The sequence below is a fragment of the Podarcis pityusensis genome (genome assembly GCF_964106645.2).
Source record: "Podarcis pityusensis genome assembly, chromosome: 1".
NCBI classification, from domain to species: Eukaryota; Metazoa; Chordata; class Lepidosauria; order Squamata; family Lacertidae; genus Podarcis; species Podarcis pityusensis.
In genome coordinates, this window is record NC_138028.1 from 24422745 (window position 1) to 24442320 (window position 19576).

Sequence of the window (19576 nt, forward strand, 5' to 3'; positions counted from 1 at the left end):
AGAGCACACCAGGCACTTCTGTCTTCTACTGCCTTCTGCAGCTTGGTCAAACTCATGCTGGTAGCTTTGAGAACACTGTCCAACCATCTCGTCCTCTGTTGTCCCCTTCTCCTTGTGCCTTATATCCGCATTAGCAGAATTGTTTATGCCCTAGTTACATGTGCAGCAGTGAGCTGTCCTGCTGCTGCCTGAAAGGATTGGTCCCACCAAAAGATGGGCAACACTTGTCATCATGCCGATCACCTGCTGTCAGGTGGAGTGCTGGGACTCAGCGCCTACAGTCAGCTGATCCATGCTTTCAGAGTTGACGGTACCACACATTTGGGCATTGCATTGCAGCCACCAAAATAAACGCAACAAGCCTGGTTCAGAAAACTCTGCACTGGAATGCATACAGCATAAGAAATCACTGAGCCAGGGCATATGTGTTAAAACAAATGGCTACATAGCACAGGCACATCAATTCAAAGACTGTATTTTACCGTTGCAAATGTTATATTCATTTATTATAAATAAATCTTATAAATAAATCACACCTGCCTTTAAAATACATAGAAAAGTTCTACATTCAAGAGTTTTCAGCAGATAATCTCATTGTGTTACATTACATGTCAGCTGCCCACTACCGTGTGTGTGTGAGAGGACTCAGTTCGCTACAGCCTGATTCGTAAAATACTCGGGCCCTTTTTTTTACGAGTGCATCCAAAAGAGAAGGTTTTTAAGGGGGGGGGGGATCATTTGCTATTGTTTTATTTAGTTTGCAAAGTTCAGATATCTGCACCGCTGGCTGGCTTGGTGCTTTGCTGCCAGTTCTACCGCATGTTGTCGGTGGAGATGGGAAGGGATTCTGCAAAGCTTTCTTTGAGCTCGTCGACTTCCCTCAAAGAGTCGCTCGTTTCAAAGTCAGCGTCGCAGGTGGTTGAGCTGAGCGCCGGCGGCAACGTCCACGAGGTATCTGCAGTTTCATTGGTGACCACAAAGGAGGAAGGATCCAGCCCCACGCTCACTGGTTCGCTCAGATTTGGGGAAAAGCCAGCCTTGCCCTCCACCTTCTCAGAGTCATCGCTGTGTACGGGAGATACAGAGGGATCGTTTCCATTTAAATCCACCGCTTTTAACAGCACCTCGCATTTTGCTGGCTTGTTTTGTCTTTGAGCTTTGCTGCGATGTTGGCGGTGCTCAGCTGGCTCAGGCCTGCGCAGACCAAACATGTCCAAGCCTCCCGCTGGCTTTTCCTCTTTGCTGCAGCCCAAGTCTACTTTCAGAATCTCCAGCAGGTGGCGCATTTTGGTCTAAGATTTCAAGGAGGAAATAATACGAGAGTTTGGAAAAACAATTTTAGATATATATATATATATATATATATATATATATATATATTACAATGGTTTTGTTTTTAACTATCAGAAAGATAATCAAATAGGTCATTTTCAACCCAGGCTTTTCTAGGTAATTGAATCTGAAATATATATTTTAAAAACCTGCTTATTCCCTGTTATAATGCATTCGCTTCAAAGTGCGATTATCATCTTCCAAAGCATCTACTTTATTCCAAACTTAAAAATGGTAAGCGTAATGCTGGTGGTCAACAAGAGAGTTTCAAAGACTCTCTCAAGGCAAATTTTAAAAATGTAGTATAAACACTGACAACTGGGAAACACTGGCCTGCGAGCTCTCCAATTGGAGAACAGCCTTTACCAAAGGTGTCATGGGCTTTGAAGACACTCGAACTCAGGATGCAAGGGAGAAATGTGCTAAGAGGAAGGCATGCTTGGCAAATCCACACCGTGATCAACTCCTGCCTGGAAACCAATGTCCCCACTGTGGAAGGATGTGTGGATTCAGAATTGGCCTCCATAGTCACTTACGGACTCACTGTTAAAACTGTGTTCATGGAAGACAAACTTACTCGGCTATGAGTGATCGCCAAAGAAAGAAGAAGATAACACATCCAAGAATGAACAGTCCAGTACAAATTCTTAAATGGGTCTATATAACATGTATATGAAATAAGGAACTCTCTACGTACACGTGTGTGTGTGTGTTTTCTACTATACAGAAGAAGAAAAAACAGATTCACAGAGCCAAGTGCTTATGTCAGTCAGTAGTTGTCTATGCATTTAATGCAAAGCCAAAAACTATGGTTTAGTTAGTAGGTCATGCTTGTTCACGAATGCTCCATGTGAGTCTGCTTTGCTCAAGTGGGTAAATAAACTACAAACCTAACCTGTTTGTTTTGGCGTAATAACCCACAATTGCCATCCAGCCTTAAGCCACGGTTTGTTGCTGACTTAGCGATAAAGGTTTGTTAGGGCAAAATAATCTCAGGTTGGGTCATCGTGCTCTTTGTGGTTTGTTTGCCTGGTCATTCCCAGGGAAGAGCAAAGTGGGTGTACTCAGTGAACAGGATAACAACAGCATTTGCGTTAATCTTATGTGGCCTTATCAAATGGCCTTGTATACACAGGACATACCTCATCCAGGTGGTTCTTATTTTGTTCTATGTGACGCTCAAATAACCTTTCCAGAGCCCTTTTTAAAAAGAGAAGAAACATTTTGCCATGAAGGTGCTGGTCATTTTTCAGAAGGAAACAATTTTTAAAAATTGCTAAAGGTGTCTAAACACCAACATTTAAAAGTGTTTTCTAGAAAAAAGAAAAGAAGCAGCAGCAGCTAAGATTCTCTTATTTATTCTTTGCCAGGAATATTTCTCAATAAAATAAAACGCCATTAAGCAAAAGTTTAAAAAGTTATTCACAAAGTCAGTAATTGACTCGGTCACTTGCACCTGCAAAACTTGCACTTCTACAAGTGCCCTGCAGTTTCCATTCTGCATTCATCAGGAGTCTGGCCTTAGGGTGGAAGAAAATGTCCTTTGGAACTCCCTGCCTACTGACATTAGGCATTTGCCATGTATTCTTTCTGACACCTGCTTAAAATGCTTCTGTTTTGGGGGCAGGTTATTCAGATACACGACTCCTTACATGCTTAATTGCCCTTAACTGCTTTTAGATGTTTTTAACACCCTTTGAATGTTTGAATAGGTTTTTATTTTATTTTTTTAGCTGTATTTTTATTGCAGATATATTTACTGCCCAGGGCTCCTTTTGAAGGAAGGACAGGATATAAAGGACTAAAAAAAGAGAAAAGGGTCATGTCCAATTATTTCCCTTTGCTAATACAACACTCTTTGATCCAGTCGAGGCTGAAATGACTGAAAAGCAGGGGGCAAGCAATTATTGGTGATTCTTGGTTCCTTCTGAAGCCCCCTTCTGAAGCCCCCAGGGGGCTGCAGGATCCTTGGGAAAAAAACGTAAGTAGTTTTGCTGGATCCTTCCTATAGAACTGTTTTTGGTTTCCTCTTGTCTGTTAGACGCCTGACCAGACCACTTCAGCTCCCAATCACTTATATAATGCATTTCACAGCATCGCTGAAAAAATTAAAATAACCTCAAATATATCCAAACCTGTTGGAAAACAATCCGAGCTTAAGAATCTCATCTGTTATGTCTTGGATGAAATTTAAATACAGAAGTTCTTCTTCTCTGCAGAGGGAAAAAAAAAGCCGATATGTATCTCTCTCTGAAGTAGTAGATTATATAGATGTAAACATAGCTATCGATAAATTTAGGCTGGAGATCATTAGAAGCAAAGGACGTCCAATACATGCAGCTCACTATGTAAAAACTATGCCCAAACCTCCCTATAAACCCTGCAAGGAATCAGATATCCAAACAGCTGTATCAGACAAATCAGAGAGCAGGAGAGATCAGGTAAATCAGTTTCCCCTTTATCTCTTTGCTGGTTGGCTGCAGCCATTTCAGAAAGAAATGGGTGGGGAGGGAGAGAGAGAGAGAGATATTGGAGAAATCATGGATTAGAAATGTTCCTATGGGAATCAATGGAAATTGTGGAATTGTTATGTGAACACTTGCCTAACAAATTACCTGCATGTAGTTTCAAAATGCAGCCATATAAAACTATCAAGGTTAAAATGAGTAATTTGAACTTGATAAGCTGCTGGAGTTAGATGGGTAATACTCAACCAAGTTTTAGGGAATGAAATTAATGAACATGACTAAATTGGGCCCGTTAATTTCAGTGGGTCTGCTCTACATCAGTTGAATACCACCCTCTGCTTCCATAATGGGCTGCAATCCTAATCCACTTTACCTGGGAGTAGCTCTCATTTAATTCAACAGGCCTTGTCAGACATGAGTAGAAGTGTGCTGTAAATGGGTAAGATTAATGAACTTATTGAATGACAAAAGGTGCACCAATTAATTGGGCAGCAGATTTTTTAAAGAAGTTCTTTAATAAAAGTACTAAACAATAAAAATAAAAATACACCCTAAAGGTGGCAAGCTGTATTGTAAAAGAGGTGTTCTGTTTTTCCCTTCACGCAAGAGGGAACGCCTATTCTGAGATGGCGCCTATTCTAAGACACACTCTCGTCACCTAAAAACAAGGAATGTTCTTTTTATTTTATTTGCTTTCACATTTGAATTCTTTTTATGGCTTCAGAACATTCCCCCCATACACAAATGTGAATCAATTAATCAACAAAAATGTGTATGATTAATTGGGCCAGATTTCTGTTATCAGGCACCTGCCTTCGTTCTTAACCCTGCCTCCTAACAGATTAAATCACAACAGGATCCACTCTTCTAAACCTTCTGTACTCAGGAGTTAACAGATTAACCTACTGGCAAATGGGAAGGCTTTGACTTCTGCAATTCCCCACACATTAGAAGCAGGTAACCTCAAGGCTGTTCCCTCCCTCGTTCCCACACAGAATTCTCTTATAATGTTATTATATCTCCGCCCCCCTCATCCTTTTACAAATGTGTTTAATAAAACAAGACAAAACATTTCAAGTCACAGGAATGTAATTTAATTGCTCAGATGTCTAAATAGTAAGCAAACAGATGCAAACGAATGTCGGGGAGACGCAAACACTTAATAGAAGTAATCAACCATCGGTATGCAAATCTGTTGATAGGGGCTGCTAAATTTCCCTCCATAAACAGAAATGGCATCTCTAAAGGAGTTGTTGCCTGAGTGAAGGGTGCTGAGCATCAATGAACACCTTGAATGGCTTTGGCACAGGCTCCTTTGCACCCACCGTAAATCATATAGAGGTTGGAAAGTTTCCAGCTACTTGGCATTCTGATCAGACCCCATGTTGATGCTTATAATACTACATTCCTGCAGTGCCTTCCAAGGAATACTAGAACGCCTTTCAACATTGTGTCTTGCAGCCCAGATGTCTTTGAAAGACAGAAAGAGAATGCAAACGGCCTCCCAGAAATCAGTGGCAAAGCTGGGATAGGGGAGACTTCTTAACACAATTTCCCTGGCTCGGCCCAAAGCTTTGTTTGGGCAGGGAAAGAATCAGACAGTTTTTCCATCTTGGGTTCCCAGATTCAGCTGGACTACAAATCCCATTATCCCTAGCCCAATGAGCATGGGATGATGGGAGTTGTAGTCCGACATCTGGGGACCCTAGGTTGGAGAAAGCTGCTTTATCCTGTGGTGGCATGCCTTTCTTTATGGTGAAGGAGTGGGCATACCATCGCATCTCCACCATTAAGCAGATGATGCTGTGTGAGCTGGGTGATCCACACCAATGCCTAATTATGCTGTGATGCTTGTTGTTCTTATTTCTCAAAGAAAGGGAGGTGTGTGAGCCTGTGTTAAAAGTACACAATTTTCTCATGCAACAAAGTGCTGGAATGCACAGCTGCATGTTCACTCCCACTCCTTTCCCCTCATGTGTACAGAGCTTAGATTCAAGTGTCTGAGTATTTTCCCCACCATCTCGCACGGCATCTCACTGTTAGGATTTTACGTAACCAATGCTGGCTAGTGTGATTAGTATAAATCACATGAGATGTCTGAGAAGAGTGTGGGAACGGAAGACTGTCTTATCTCTTCCGTCTGAGAGTGTTATTGGACTATACTTTCGCTTTTGCTGTATGCTTTCTGTTTTCTGCCAGAGTTTGGAGAAAACAGACGGGATTATGGATTCTCTGTATATATTGTGAATAAAACATAGTTTAGATCTACGGATGTCTCTATCTTCTTGCTGTGTGATGCCAGAAAACTTTTGTGCATTCTTCATAACAGAAGTGTTGCAGATGGGCACTCTGGAGTGAAGGGACATGCCATTCCAGAGACGTGCCTACCAGGAGACGCTCGGAGGTACTGGGGGTCTGCCGTCCCCCCCAGGAGTGTTTTCCATGAAGAGGATGGTTTGATGATCCAGTGCCCTCTGCTACTCTGGAGTAACGACGGCGAGTCTTCGTTCCGGGGGTGCCTATAGTGTCGAGGCTGCGTTCCTGCCGGAGAAGAGTGAAGTTGGCTGTGTGCCGTCGGACTGTGTGAGTACCCTTTGATTTAAGAGGGCAATAAACCTCGGAGAGATAAGCAAGCCTTAATTGCCAGGAGTTTGCCCGAGCTTGCTGGAGACTGTTTGCTGCTGCAGAAATTGTTGTGGAACCTTTTGGCTGCAAGTAAAAGGCCAAAATGGATTCCAAGCAAGGAGTCGGATTGCGGTCGTGTCCGCCATTATCGGACGACAATTATGCTGCGTGGTCACAGAAAATGGAGGCCGTTCTTGTAAGGCAGCGGCTGTTCCATGTGATTGAAGACCCGATCCCACTGCAGCCGGATAGAGTATGGCGTGACCAGAACACGCAGGCGAAAGCACTGATCACCCTGTCTGTGTCTGATGATCAGTTGATTCATATCCGGGATTTAGCCACCGCACAAGAGATGTGGCAGGCTTTACGAGATGTTCATCTCAAAGCAGGGAGTGCTTACTTGCTTTTCCAACGGCTTTTTAATTTGAAGTTGAAAGCTGGAGATTGCCTCCAAAAGCATCTCACGCAGTTGAAGTATCTGCGTGGTCAGCTGATGCAGAGGAACTTTGATCTTTCGGAACCTGTTTTCTGTCTCTTGATTATCCACAGCCTAGATGGGAGGTACGCGACTGTTGTGTCACAGCTTGTAGCTCTGCCAGTTGCAGACCTCACCGTGACGAGGATTTGTTCTATGCTGCTGTCAGAGGCTGATAGACAAGCAGCATTTGTGGCAAGTGAGGGGGAGAATGGAGCTTCGAAAGCCCCCCCCTCTGGTTGCTCAAAGGGAGGAGGGAGCGGTTGCTCTTAAGGCCACACGGTGTTACAAGTGTGGGGCCATCGGACACCTTCAACGCAATTGCAGGAAGGGCCAAAAGCCCAAAGAAGTGACCAGGAGCTCTGGAATGGGAGGGGCCAGTGGCAGAGAACGTGCTAAGCCCCGTCCTACACAAGCACTTGCTTTTGGTTACACCACAATGCCTTTGTAGTGGACGCAGGAACCACAATCCACATGTCTGGGCAGAAAGGTTTGTTCACAACCTTCAAGGAGTTGTGGAATACTGTCAAGCAAGTGGACGGTCAATCTTTGAGAGCTATAGGGATTGGAACAGTGTATTTGGAGAACATCCAAACCACGATTAACAATGTCCATTATGTTCCAGGACTGTCTTACAATTTGTTGAGTGTGTCTCAACTTACTGAGCAAGGTTTTAGTGTTTCTTTCAACAAGGAGAGAGGCGTGATCACCTGAGATGGAAGAGATCTCCTGTATGCCTACCAAGAAGATGGACTTTATTTACTTTCTTTTGACAGTAATGACTGTAAGAAATGTGATGATGCATTTTGTGTTACAGGTACGAAGCCAAGAGGCAAGAAGTCTGGTAAGGTAGTCACAAGAGCTTTCCAGTGAGTGTATGCTGACGTGATTGGTCCTCTATCACCTTCTAGAGGCAAAGCCAAGTATTACCTGATTATGGTTGATTGTTTTTCTCAGTATTCATGGATCTATATGCTAGAAAAACAACATCAGACTTTAACAAAGTTCAGAGAATTTTGTGATAGGGTGCAATTTGTTCATGATGCGAAAATTGAATGTCTTTTCACTGGTGAAAAGTAGGTTTTCGTTTCACAGGAATTAGAACATTTCCTAGGTGAACAAGATTGCCGTCCAGGAGTCTTCACGGAACAATGATGTGTGTGTGAAGGTGAACATAGAGTTACAAAAGGGCATGAAAGCACAACTGCTAAGTGCAAGTTTGCCACAAGAGTTTTGGGCTGAATTGCTGAATGTTTATACTTGGAATAGAAAATATTCCAAAGATGTAAAAGGTACGCCCTATGAGAAACTGTTCCAGAGAGAACCTTTTGTCAAACACCTTAGAGTATTTGGGTCTGACATATGGGTGGAGACACCGCAGAGTACACGTGGTACACATGGCAATTTTATGGGTTATGAGAAAGGACAATACAGAGTTTTATTGCCTGACACTGATACAGTGATTCTCAATAGGGAAGTAGAACACACTGCTAGAAAAGAGAAAGATATTCTCCACAGTTATCCCATTTTTGCCACTTCAGATGTAGAGTTTGACATTGGTATTGATAGTGACAGTGAAAGCCTTTGATAACATTTCTTGGGAATTTATGTTAAAGAATTTGGAATATATGGATATGGGTCAATCTTTTTTGAGTGGTATAAAGGCAATATATATGGAGCAGAGAGCGAAACTAATTGTTAACAATGTTATAACAGAAAATATTGCCATAACCAAGGGTACAAGACAAGGGTGTCCTTTATCTCTGTTATTATTCATCTCGGTCCTAGAAGTCTTCCTAAGAACACTAAGAAATAATGAAAAAATAAAAGGTGTGACAGTTGGTTGTAACGAATATAAGGTTAAAGCCTTTGCCGATGACTTGGTTATAACTATAGAAGATCCTATGCAGAGTGTTAAAGAGGTGTTAGAAGAGATAGAACATTTTGGACAGGTGTCCGGCTTTAAGTTAAATAGGCAAAAAACCAAAATAATTGCTAAGAACATGGATCAAGAGATAATAGAAAGAATACAGCAACAGAGATGAATGTGGTCAAGAAAGTGAAATATTTAGGGATTACGTTAACTCCCAGGAGTATTGATCTGTTTCAAAACAACTATGTACCAATATGGAATAAAATTAAACGTGATTTAGAGGTTGGGGAAGAATGAAATTATCACTATGGGGAAGAATTGCAACGATAAAGATAAGCGTGTTACCGAAAATGTTTTTGTTTCAAACAATTCCAATAATTAAAGGTGTGACAATATTTAAAGAATGGCAAAGAATAATGTCAAGATATATCTGGCAGGGCAAGAAGCTGAGAATAAAATTTAAAATATTAATAGATGCAAAAGATAGAGGAGGCTTTGCCCTGCCAGATTTAAAGTTATATTATGAAGCCTCATGTCTTTGCTGGGTGAAAGAATGGATAAAGTTAGAAAACACAGAATTGTTGGACTTAGAAGGTTATGATAATAGATTCGGTTGGCAAGCGTATTTGTGGTGTGAAAAGAATAGAGTGCATAAGGGTTTCGAAAACCACATCTTTAGAGGATCGTTGATGGAAGTTTGGAATAGGTATAAAAATTTACTAGAGTTTAAAACTCCATACTGGTTATCACCTTTGGAGATAATGAGTGTGAAAAAGATCAATATGACAGGGAGATGGATTACTTACGAGAATTTGATAATTAAAGAAGGTAATAAATTGAAATTGAGACCATATGAAGAAGTTAAAGAAAACGTAAATGATTGGTTGCACTACTTTCAGTTAAATGCAATGTTCAAAAAAGAGTTGTCAGAAAGAGGTTTTCAGGAAAAGAAATCTAGATTTCATCAAGAAATTTTGGACAGTGATGTTAAAATTTTATTAAAAATGTATAAGTTATTACTTGAGTGGCATACAAAGGATGAGGAAGTTAAATCAGTTATGATTCAGTGGGCTAAAGATTTTGGTTATAATATACAATTTGATGAGTGGATAAAATTGTGGAAAGAAGGAATGAAATTCACTGCATGCACTACAATAAAAGAAAATGTTATGAAAATGATGTATAGATGGTATGTAACACCAGTGAAACTTGGTAAGATGTATAAAGTCAGTAATAAATGTTGGAAATGTCAGGAAAAAGAAGGAACATTCTATCACATGTGGTGGGAGTGTAAGAAAGTGAAAAGCTTCTGGGAAATGATTTATAATGAGATGAAGAAAATGTTGAAATATACTTTCGTTAAGAAACCAGAGGCATTTTTACTAGGAATATTAGGGAATGAAATTAAAAAGAAGGATGTGAAATTATTTAGGTATGTAATGACAGCAGCTAGAATTTTGATGGCCCAGAAATGGAAACAGGAAGAAATGCCGACGAGGGAAGAATGGAGAATGAAATTGATGGAATATGCAGAAATGGACAAATTAACGGGGAAAATTCGGAATCAACGTGACCAGAGATTCACCGAGGACTGGAATAAATTTACAGAGTATACCAAAAATGTATGTGAGAAGCAAATAACGCTTGTTGGTTTTCAAGAAGCTCTGTGAAAATGATGGATAGAAATGTTGCTTAAAAGATATGATAAGATTAAGATTGTTAAAGCGCAATATAAATTTAAGAAATGCGAGTAATTGTGATTATATGGAAAATTGTCAGATAGGCTGAGGGAAGTCTAAAAGATGTATATGTTAGAAGTGGATGTTAAATATGGATGGAATGTATATTGGAAACTGAATAAAAATTATTATATATATAAAAAAAGATAGTGACAGTGAAAGCACCACTGAGAGTTCTGATACAGGTGACACATTGTTAGAGTCTGAACTGGAAGAAGAGAAGCCACTGTTCACTGTAAGTCGTTCTCCCAAAGAGGAGATGGTCAGTAAGGAAGACCTGCCCCTGATACACAGATCAGATAGAGCTACGAAGGGTAAACCACCCAACAGGTATGCTCAGGAATTTGCCAACACAGCTGTTCCAAATATAGCTGTGGCTTGCATTCCAGACCAGGTTACAGAACCTGAGATCTTGAACAGAGTACAGGGTTTGTCCTCAAAGGGCAAGAAACCACGCCTGAAGGTTGCAAGAGTCAACACTGTTTCCTCAGACCAAGGGAAAACTAGAGCTCTAATCCCATGGAAGAAAGGTAATCAGAGGTGTGAACTGGTCAGTCCAATTGCAGGGAGTTCCAAAGGTGGAACTGGTACAACAGATGTATACTATGGGTATGACAACTGTTTAAGTCACTTAATGCTGCCCTTGCTTACACAGCATCGATTACCTAAAATGGGGGTGGATGTTAGGATTTTACGTAACCGATGTCGGTTAGTGTGATTAGTATAAATCACATGAGATGTCTGAGAAGAGTGTGGGAACGGAAGAATATCTTATCTCTTCCGTCTGAGAGTGTTATTGGACTATACTTTCACTTTTGCTGTATGCTTTCTGTTTTCTGCCAGTTTGGAGAACACAGACAGGATTATGAATTCTCTGTATATACTGTGAATAAAACATAGTTTAGATCTGCGGATGTCTCTATCTTCTTGCTGTGTGATGCCAGAAGACTTGTGTGCACTTTTCATAAGAGAAGTGTCACAGATGGGCACTGTGGACATGCCATTCCAGAGATGTGCCTACCGGGAGATGCTCGGAGGTACTGGGGGTCTGCCGTCCCCCCAGGAACGTTTTCCACACTTATGTGTGTTTTTCTCACTGTGTGTGATGCATCTTTGCTCCTAAAAAGCACGGGAAGGAATAAGGAGGACAGGGTTTCTTTTAATTTTTATTCATAGCAGTGGTAAAGGTAAAGGTGAAGGGACCCCTGACCATTAGGTCCAGTCGTGACCGACTCTGGGGTTGCGGCGCTCATCTCACTTTACTGGCCAAGGGAGCCGGCGTACAGCTTCTGGGTCATGTGGCCAGCATGACTAAGCTGCTTCTGGTGAACCAGAGATGCACGTAAATGCCGTTTATCTTTCCGCCGGAGCGGTACCTATTTATCTACTTGCACTTTGACGTGCTTTCAAACTGCTAGGTGGGCAGGAGCAGGGACCGAGCAATGGGAGCTCACCCCGTCATGGGGATTCGAACCGCCGACCTTCTGATCAGCAAGTCCTAGGCTCTGTGGTTTAACCCACAGCACCACCCGCATCCCATAGCAGTGGTAGACACTGTTTAAACCAATCAACCAGATAAGGAAGCATCATGTTACAATTGGTTCTCTCCCGACACTATGTGCCTTGTTTAGGCATCAAAGGTGGAGGGCAGAAGAGGAGAAAAAGGAAAGAAAGAGTGCCTGGAACAAAGGAATGATTTGCCAATGAGAGGTTTTTGCCACCATTGGGCTGATGGGATCTGGAGTCCAACTGCAGCTGGCAGGCCACAGACTCCTCTTCCGTGGCATAAAGTGACCAGCTCAGAAGGTGCTCCCTCATTATTGGTTCAGCTTTATTATTAACAATTCTGAACGTTCAGAATTTTCGCAATGCTGAAATGAAAATGGCACTTACTCAGCTTGGATTCTTTTCATCGTTGGGGACTGCGTAGAAGACGGTGACGTCACCCTGAGCCACAAGCGGGTGGGAGAGAGGGCAGCAGAAGTCAGACACTGAAGGCAACACACTACCACAAAGCCGTCATGAATTTATGCTCATATATACCTCAATGAATAGACTAAATGTGGAGGGGGAGGCTCCTATTGTCAGAGGGTGGGCTGAATACCATGTGTTTAGTCCACATGTGGAGAGGAACACATGTAAAGGGTTTCTGTCTAGCTGTTATTGCCTCACTAAATAATCTTGGGTATTTACGGCTTGGGAAGGATGACGAGAAATTTGTTAGTGATTCCTAGCCCTCCTAACGTAACTACATTTCCCAGGATTCCTTGTGAAGAGGGGTGTCAACATTAACCTGGTTTCAAAATGTAACATACACGTGGTGAAAATAAGGTTAAGCAATATTCTAGAGACTGGCTTCATTCTCTTGCATTCATCAAATTCTGGCAACTCTTTCTGAAATGACCTTCACATAAAACCATCTTTTAAGGAAGATGCCCAGGGATCTCTTATAAGCCAAGGACTGCCACTTCTGATGGGCCTCAAGTATGTGACCTGCATGCTATTTAGACTGAAATTTTTTTAGCATGAGGAATTTATCCAATGAATGGCCCGGTTGGTGTGTTCTACATACTAATGCCTTCATGATCACAACAAAAGGTAGTTTGAAAAATCACTTCTGACAATGCTGCTTTTCAGCTCAAGAAAAGTACATTGACTTTTATAAGTTTCTGAATTTACAATATCTCGTTTCCTAAAGGGAAATGCTCCTTAAGTAGGTCTTTGATTCAGTGATTTTACAGCATGCCTATCATAGAGCTCTCATGTTGCCGAATATGCCACCCACTAAATCTATTTTATTTCAGTGCTTTTGTCTTCGATGCAGACGGAGAGCGCACAGAATGCACAAATACCTGCTGCACCTTTTTATTTGGAGGGCCTCTGTGGCTCAGCACAGGTGCGTCATCAAGAATATGAGTAGGCTTGAGTTTGGCTATAAACTCAAGAGGTTTATCTGGAAAATCAAAACAAAACACAATTGAGCTGTATCTAATGAAGCCGTCTTCCATTTGTGGAAAAGAACTTCCCTTCTCAGTCAAAAATCAGTCATGGAGGCTCCTCCAACCTTCTGGAGTAGATTTGGGGGGATGTGGGGGGCGGGAATTATGCTTGCATTAGCAGGGCAGCTTTGTTGACTAGTTTGTATTCAATGTTACTCATACAGAAGCAGATCCATTAAAATGAATGGACACAACTAACTTATGTCCATCAATTCCAAAGGGTCCACACTTGAGTAGAACTTAGTTGGATATAGCCCAATGAGTGGTATCCAACTAAACTGCCACATCAGTGCATGAATTTGTCTTTTCCTTCTCTCCTTCCACGTGTGCCCTGCACCCTCTATACATTTGCTTTGGAGAGTTGGGGGAACCCCTAGAACAGATTGGGGGGGGGAGCTGCATTGCACAAGTGTGAATCCTTGTGCAGCTCAGTTTTGTGGGGTGTATGTTTGTGTGTTGGGGAGGGGCAGGACAAAAAAGTATCTCAGCTATGGTAAAAGCCAGTGAAAAGAACTGCGACTTTCTTTGAAGAAGGAATTTGGAGTTTTTAAATGGTATATCTGATGTCGCAGCCATATTGGTGCTGGAGCATAAGAACAGGACAAAATTTGCTTCAAAGCACTCAAGAGGCAGAGGTGTACAGGGTCTGGCTAATCTGGCAGGTCAGGTGTTTCCTCACTAGGCCCTTAACCCTGACTCTGTCTGGTGATATGAGAATCACATCCTGAGAGGGGATGTTAGTCTAGCAGCCACATGACACAGCTACTTCACATGCTCAATTTTTAACATGACTAAATGAAGATTATTTGACACACAAGTGCCATTTAAATTTCTTCATATGTATTAATATTCATAGCCCTTCCACTCCCACCCCTTAGCCTGGTCTTGTTTGTTATTATACTTTTTATTAACCATGAAGGCAACAAGTATTTGGGCCACATCCAAATGAACTTGAACCTCCTTTCCATCTTTTGTTACCAACAACTTGCCCGAAATATTTCCTGGTGTACCACCCTGGGCCAGAGTTACTTCCAATAACCATTTTGTTTTATCGCATTCTCGCCATTTATTGGTAGAGAGAGAGATGCTCTTGCTGTTAACAAAATTGCCCCCTCCTTTCAAACACACTTTCCCTCTTACTAGTTTTGCTGATGAATTTTTGTTTGAAGGAATATGTAAATATAGAAAGCATATATAATAGCCTTAATCTCAAAAAAGGCGCCTTTTCTGGATGGTCATAAGCCCAGCATCAGCAGAACGGCATGAATATTGATTGAGTATGAATATTGCCACCCACCCCCAAATGACATGTACCTTGGTGAGGAGAACTGGGGGAAAGACTTCATTTCATCAGCCTTATCATCTGCAGTGTCTTCCACCTACAACCCAGAGAAAGCATCTGTGTTATTGGTGCAAAAGAAATGGAAACTGAGAGGAAGGAACTGTAGTCTGTTAACATGTGGAACTGAACCTGTCCCCTCCTCAACGTGCATGTGCTCTGCCACCATACCAGGAACAACGCAATGTGCCTGGACTTTTCAGGTATGGGAAAGGACCATACCTCAGCAGTAGAACATTTGCAAGCAGAAGCTCCAGGTTCAATCTCTGGCATTTCCAGGAAGAGCTAGTGAAGGACTCCCATCTGAAACCACGGAGAGCCGCTGCCAGACAGTGTACACAATAGTGAGCTGAATAACCCAGACAGCTTATTATGAGAACATGAGGCCTGCCAGTGTTTCATATTTTAGTCGAGATTCTTCAACTAGTCCAGGGGCTTGGACCAAGATAACTCTCAGGATCCCTTCCAACTGTACAATTCTATGATTCTATGCCATACAGTTGTGCAGCAACCTATTCCTTTTCAACTCCCCAGGACCACAAGCTACTCTCACAAAATATGATGGCCACCTGCAAACATCTCAAGGGCTGTCATCATCATCATCATCATTTATTATTTTTACCCTGCCCATCTAGCTAGGTTTCTCCAGCCACTCTGGGCAGCTCCCAACAGAACATTAAAAACACAATCAAACATTAGAAACGTCCCTAAGCAGGGCTGCCTTCAGATGACTTCTAAAAGTCAGATAGTTGTTTATTTCCTTGACATCTGCTGGGATGGCATTCCACAGGGCACGCACCACTACCGAGAAGGCCCTCTGAAGTGAGGGAACCGCCAGAAGGCTCTTGGAGCTGGATGATGGAGGTGGAGATGCTCCTTCAGGTATACTGGGCTGAGGCTATTTAGGGCTTTAAAAGTCAGCACCAACACTTTGAATTGTGCTTGTAAACAGCTCCATGGAAGATGGAGCAAGCTTGTTTTCTCCTGCTCCAGAGGGTTGGACCTGAACCAATAGATTCAAGTTATATGAAACCAGATTCTGATTAAACATCAGGCAGTATGAGCTGTTTGGCAGTGGGACAGACTCTCTGAGAAGGTGGGGGGCTTTCCTTCCGGTACATTTTAAAGCAGAGGCTAGACGGTCACCTGTCATGGATGCTTAACACCAAGGGTCTAAATAGTGATCCATTTAAACGTTATTACCACTTGGAAGGTTAAGATGTAAAATGGCTTGTTGACTGAAATACATTTAAATATATCACTAGAATTACCTCCTTTATCATCTTCTGAAAGTCAGCCATATTACTTTTTTCTGACCCTTCAGACGCCACTTGAAAACTGCAAAATGTAATATGATATATTAGGCAGATCTTGAAGTTACCTTTAAACAGTACACTGGTTTTTTCTTCTTCTGTATGTCAGAACATCCAACTTTCAACAAACAAACAAAAACCTAATGGAAATTGTAATGCTTTTAGATACCTGGGACAATCTCAGCTATGCTCTTGCTTGAGTGATGAAGGCACTGATGGGTGAAAAGTGCAAATCTATCTGCTTAGTTATCACTGCATTTTAGTATTGAAGGCAATTGCAACATAGATGAGGAAGCCAGATGATATTAATAGCTACCGTTGCTCAGCTAGGGCACATCCTCAGTCCTATGAATAACAAGCTACACAATAGATATTCATGGTCCTGACAGCATTCAGCAACCCCTCAGAACGGGAAGATTTGACAATATTAGATTGGGAGAACGTGTGCTTTGGCAAAGAGGGTGTTCACCATGTATCACACATATTTCTCAATAATAGGATATATTTCCTACAACACTGTTCCTGCTTATCTTCCATTATTTTGGGGGGAAATTAAAGAATGAAAATTACATGGAGGATATGAAGTAGCAGTGCTTAGTGAATTTATTATTGATTGAAACAACTCCATGAATGTATATGACACTTCACCGCAGAAGAAAACACATGCATACCAAATAATTTGATCATTGTCCAATACACTTATTGTACCCACAATGCCAAATCTAAGAAAGGGATTGAGTCATGGTGGTTCTCAAGTTAGGATGTTGGCCTTGAATCTTTAGAGAATTGAGTTCAACTGTTGTCACAAAGTGACCTTGGGCAGGTCACAGTATCCTAGTTTTAGTCTAACCAACTTATCTGTTGACATGATCAAACACTGCATATGGCAACCTCTCTTTTCTCATTTCAACTGTGGAACAGAGGACACCATTTGCTAATGTAATAATAATAATAATTTAAACCACAGCCACTCTGAGCAGCTTCGAACACATATAAAAGTATAAAAAACCCAAACATTAAAAACTTCCTGATACAGAGCTGCCTTCAGATGTCTTCTAAAACTTGTGTAGTTCATATATCACAATGTGAATACATTTCAATATTCAGAGCTTTGGAACATTAAGTTTCTGTAATTATGTATTAATATTGAATTCCATGGCTTAGAGCCAGACTAACTTCCTGTTTGCTTTTGAGTCCAATTCATAGCTTAACACTGAAGTCCTAAATGGGTTGGAACATTAGTATTTGAAGGAGCACCTCTCCTGGCATTAGCCTGCCTTTTGTCTAAGCATCAGTGGATGAAACGTGGGCCGAAAATAAATTTCAATAAATATATTAAATCAGTTAGTTGAATTTAGGACCTATTGAAATGAATGGGACAAATTAGTTGTGATTAAGGCCAGTGTCCAACGCACTCATTCTGTTAGTGCAAGGATTCCCACTATTGCAATGGAAATCCTCCCTTCAGTCTTTGTGCATGCCCGGCACCCTCCCCAAATCTGCTCTAGAGGGTTGGGGGAACCCTCTAGGGTGTGGAGGTGTATATGGACAGAGGAAAGGGAGTTTGCATCTGGTACACTGGGTACATGACAAATATTAAGTCGTGGGTGGCAGGGCAGCATGCAGGTCCACTGCCACACGACATGTATAGCTTTCCATAGCTGAGATTAGACACGAACCGGTAGCTAAATGCAGCGTTCATTATAAGAAAGTTTGCGGCATGACTGAGCACAGACTGCTTATGAAGGTTTTTTCACCTGCTTATGTCGGTCTGTGTTTCTGCTTCCACCTGCTTGGTGAAATTGCTTATTTTCTGTCTTGCTGGCTTATAATAACGGTACTGCGAAAGGAAGGACTTAGCATCCGATTTCAAAGTGCGTGGAGTGAATGGCTGCCGACCATTGGTGAAACGTTCAGAGTGCTTGTCAAGGAGATCCCCGCTGCACACTTTGGGTTCAGGGTTCGGGGCCTTGTGAGGATGCTTGTTTGCAATGCTGTCGGAAGAAGAGTTGGATGACATTTTGGAGTGCAACCTCTGGAGACTCGATGTATTGACACACGAGGTTGGGTCTGAGATGTTGGAGGCTTTCGGAGCATCTTTCCTGGCAGGATTTGCAGCATTCGGAAGGGCTGCGTTTTGCCTCTCTGGAGTTGCCTGGGGGCCCAACACACACCTTTGTTCACTAGGTGTACACGAGGGTAGCCCAACGTTGTCTTCTGCTTCCAAGGTATCCTAGCAGGGATTAAAAAATACATACACAGAGAGTAAGGCTCCTTCTGCTTTATTTCATTAAAAAGTACAGTCTTTTTTCCAGCTTTAATGTGTGCAGAGGAGGGCAGTCAAAATAATAAAGGGTCTGGAAACCAAGCCTTATGAGGAACAGTTTGAGGGAGTTGGGTGTGTTTAGCCTGGAAACGAGGAGACTGAAAGCAGATATGATAGCCATCTTCAAATATCTAAATGGCTGTCATGTGGAAGATGGAACAAGCTTGTTTTCTCCAGCTCCGGCAGAGGCTAGGATCTGAACCAATAGATTCGAGTTACAAAAAAGGAGATTCCGGCTCAACATCAGGAAGTACTTTCGGACAGTAGAATGGACTCCCTTGGAAAGTGGTAAATTCTCCTTCATTGTCTCCTTCCTTGGACATTTTTAAACAGAGTTCGACAGCTATCTTTACTTGAGATTCCTGCATTGTAGGGGGTTTGACTACTTGACCCTGAGGGTCCCTTCCAACTCTAAAAGGTAAAGGGACCCTGACCATTAGGTCCAGTCGTGGCCGACTCTGGGGTTGCAGCGCTCATCTCGCTTTACTGGCCGAGGGAGCTGGCGTACAGCTTCCGGGTCATGTGGCCAGCATGACTAAGCCGCTTCTGGTGAACCAGAGAAGCACGGAAACGCCGTTTACCTTCCCGCCGGAGCGGTACCTATTGATCTACTTGCACTTTGACGGGCTTTCGAACTACTAGATTGGCAGGAGCAGGGACCGAGCAACGGGAGCTCACCCTGTCACAGGGATTCGAACCGCCGACCTTCTGATCGGCAAGTCCTAGGCTCTGTGGTTTAACCCACAGCACCACCCGCGTCCCTCTTCCAACTTTACAATTCTATTATTTATATGATTTTTTCACATTTTTATTGCTCACTATGTATTTATTCTTTGTTAGCCACCTTGAGTATGGTACATGAACAGGCAGGTTATTAAACTGAACAATAAATGAAAGAACTTGCAACTTAATATCATCCCTTTAGATTTCTTGGGTTGTGATACTGCTAGAGAAGAAGCTCCAGCAGCAAAAAAATTAGGACCAGGTTCTTGAAAGCACTAGGCCCCAAGGCCAGATAGCATTTTTTTTGAGAGTGAGCGAGTGAGCGAGTGAGCGAACCAGTTAGCACTGAAACGGAACATTAAAA

General features: G+C 42.1%; 1 protein-coding gene across 9 annotated transcripts in view; it reads right to left on the minus strand.

The window, feature by feature from the left end:
• Positions 1-734: 734 nt before the first annotated feature.
• SPATA7 (spermatogenesis associated 7) overlaps positions 735-19576 on the minus strand; it is a 53755-nt gene continuing 34913 nt past the window's right edge. For 8 of the 9 annotated variants that reach the window (XM_080974299.1, XM_080974298.1, XM_080974302.1 and 5 more), the window contains 7 exons: positions 17921-18396; positions 16122-16188; positions 14826-14890; positions 12406-12459; positions 3468-3545; positions 2475-2532; positions 735-1292 (listed from right to left, as the gene is read on the minus strand). In XM_080974299.1, the coding sequence (XP_080830425.1) occupies positions 813-1292; positions 2475-2532; positions 3468-3545; positions 12406-12459; positions 14826-14890; positions 16122-16188; positions 17921-18396 (1278 nt within the window). In that variant the 3' untranslated portion in view covers positions 735-812. The remainder of the gene's footprint in view (positions 1293-2474; positions 2533-3467; positions 3546-12405; positions 12460-14825; positions 14891-16121; positions 16189-17920; positions 18397-19576) is intronic. The other variant, XM_080974301.1, reaches the window with a different exon arrangement.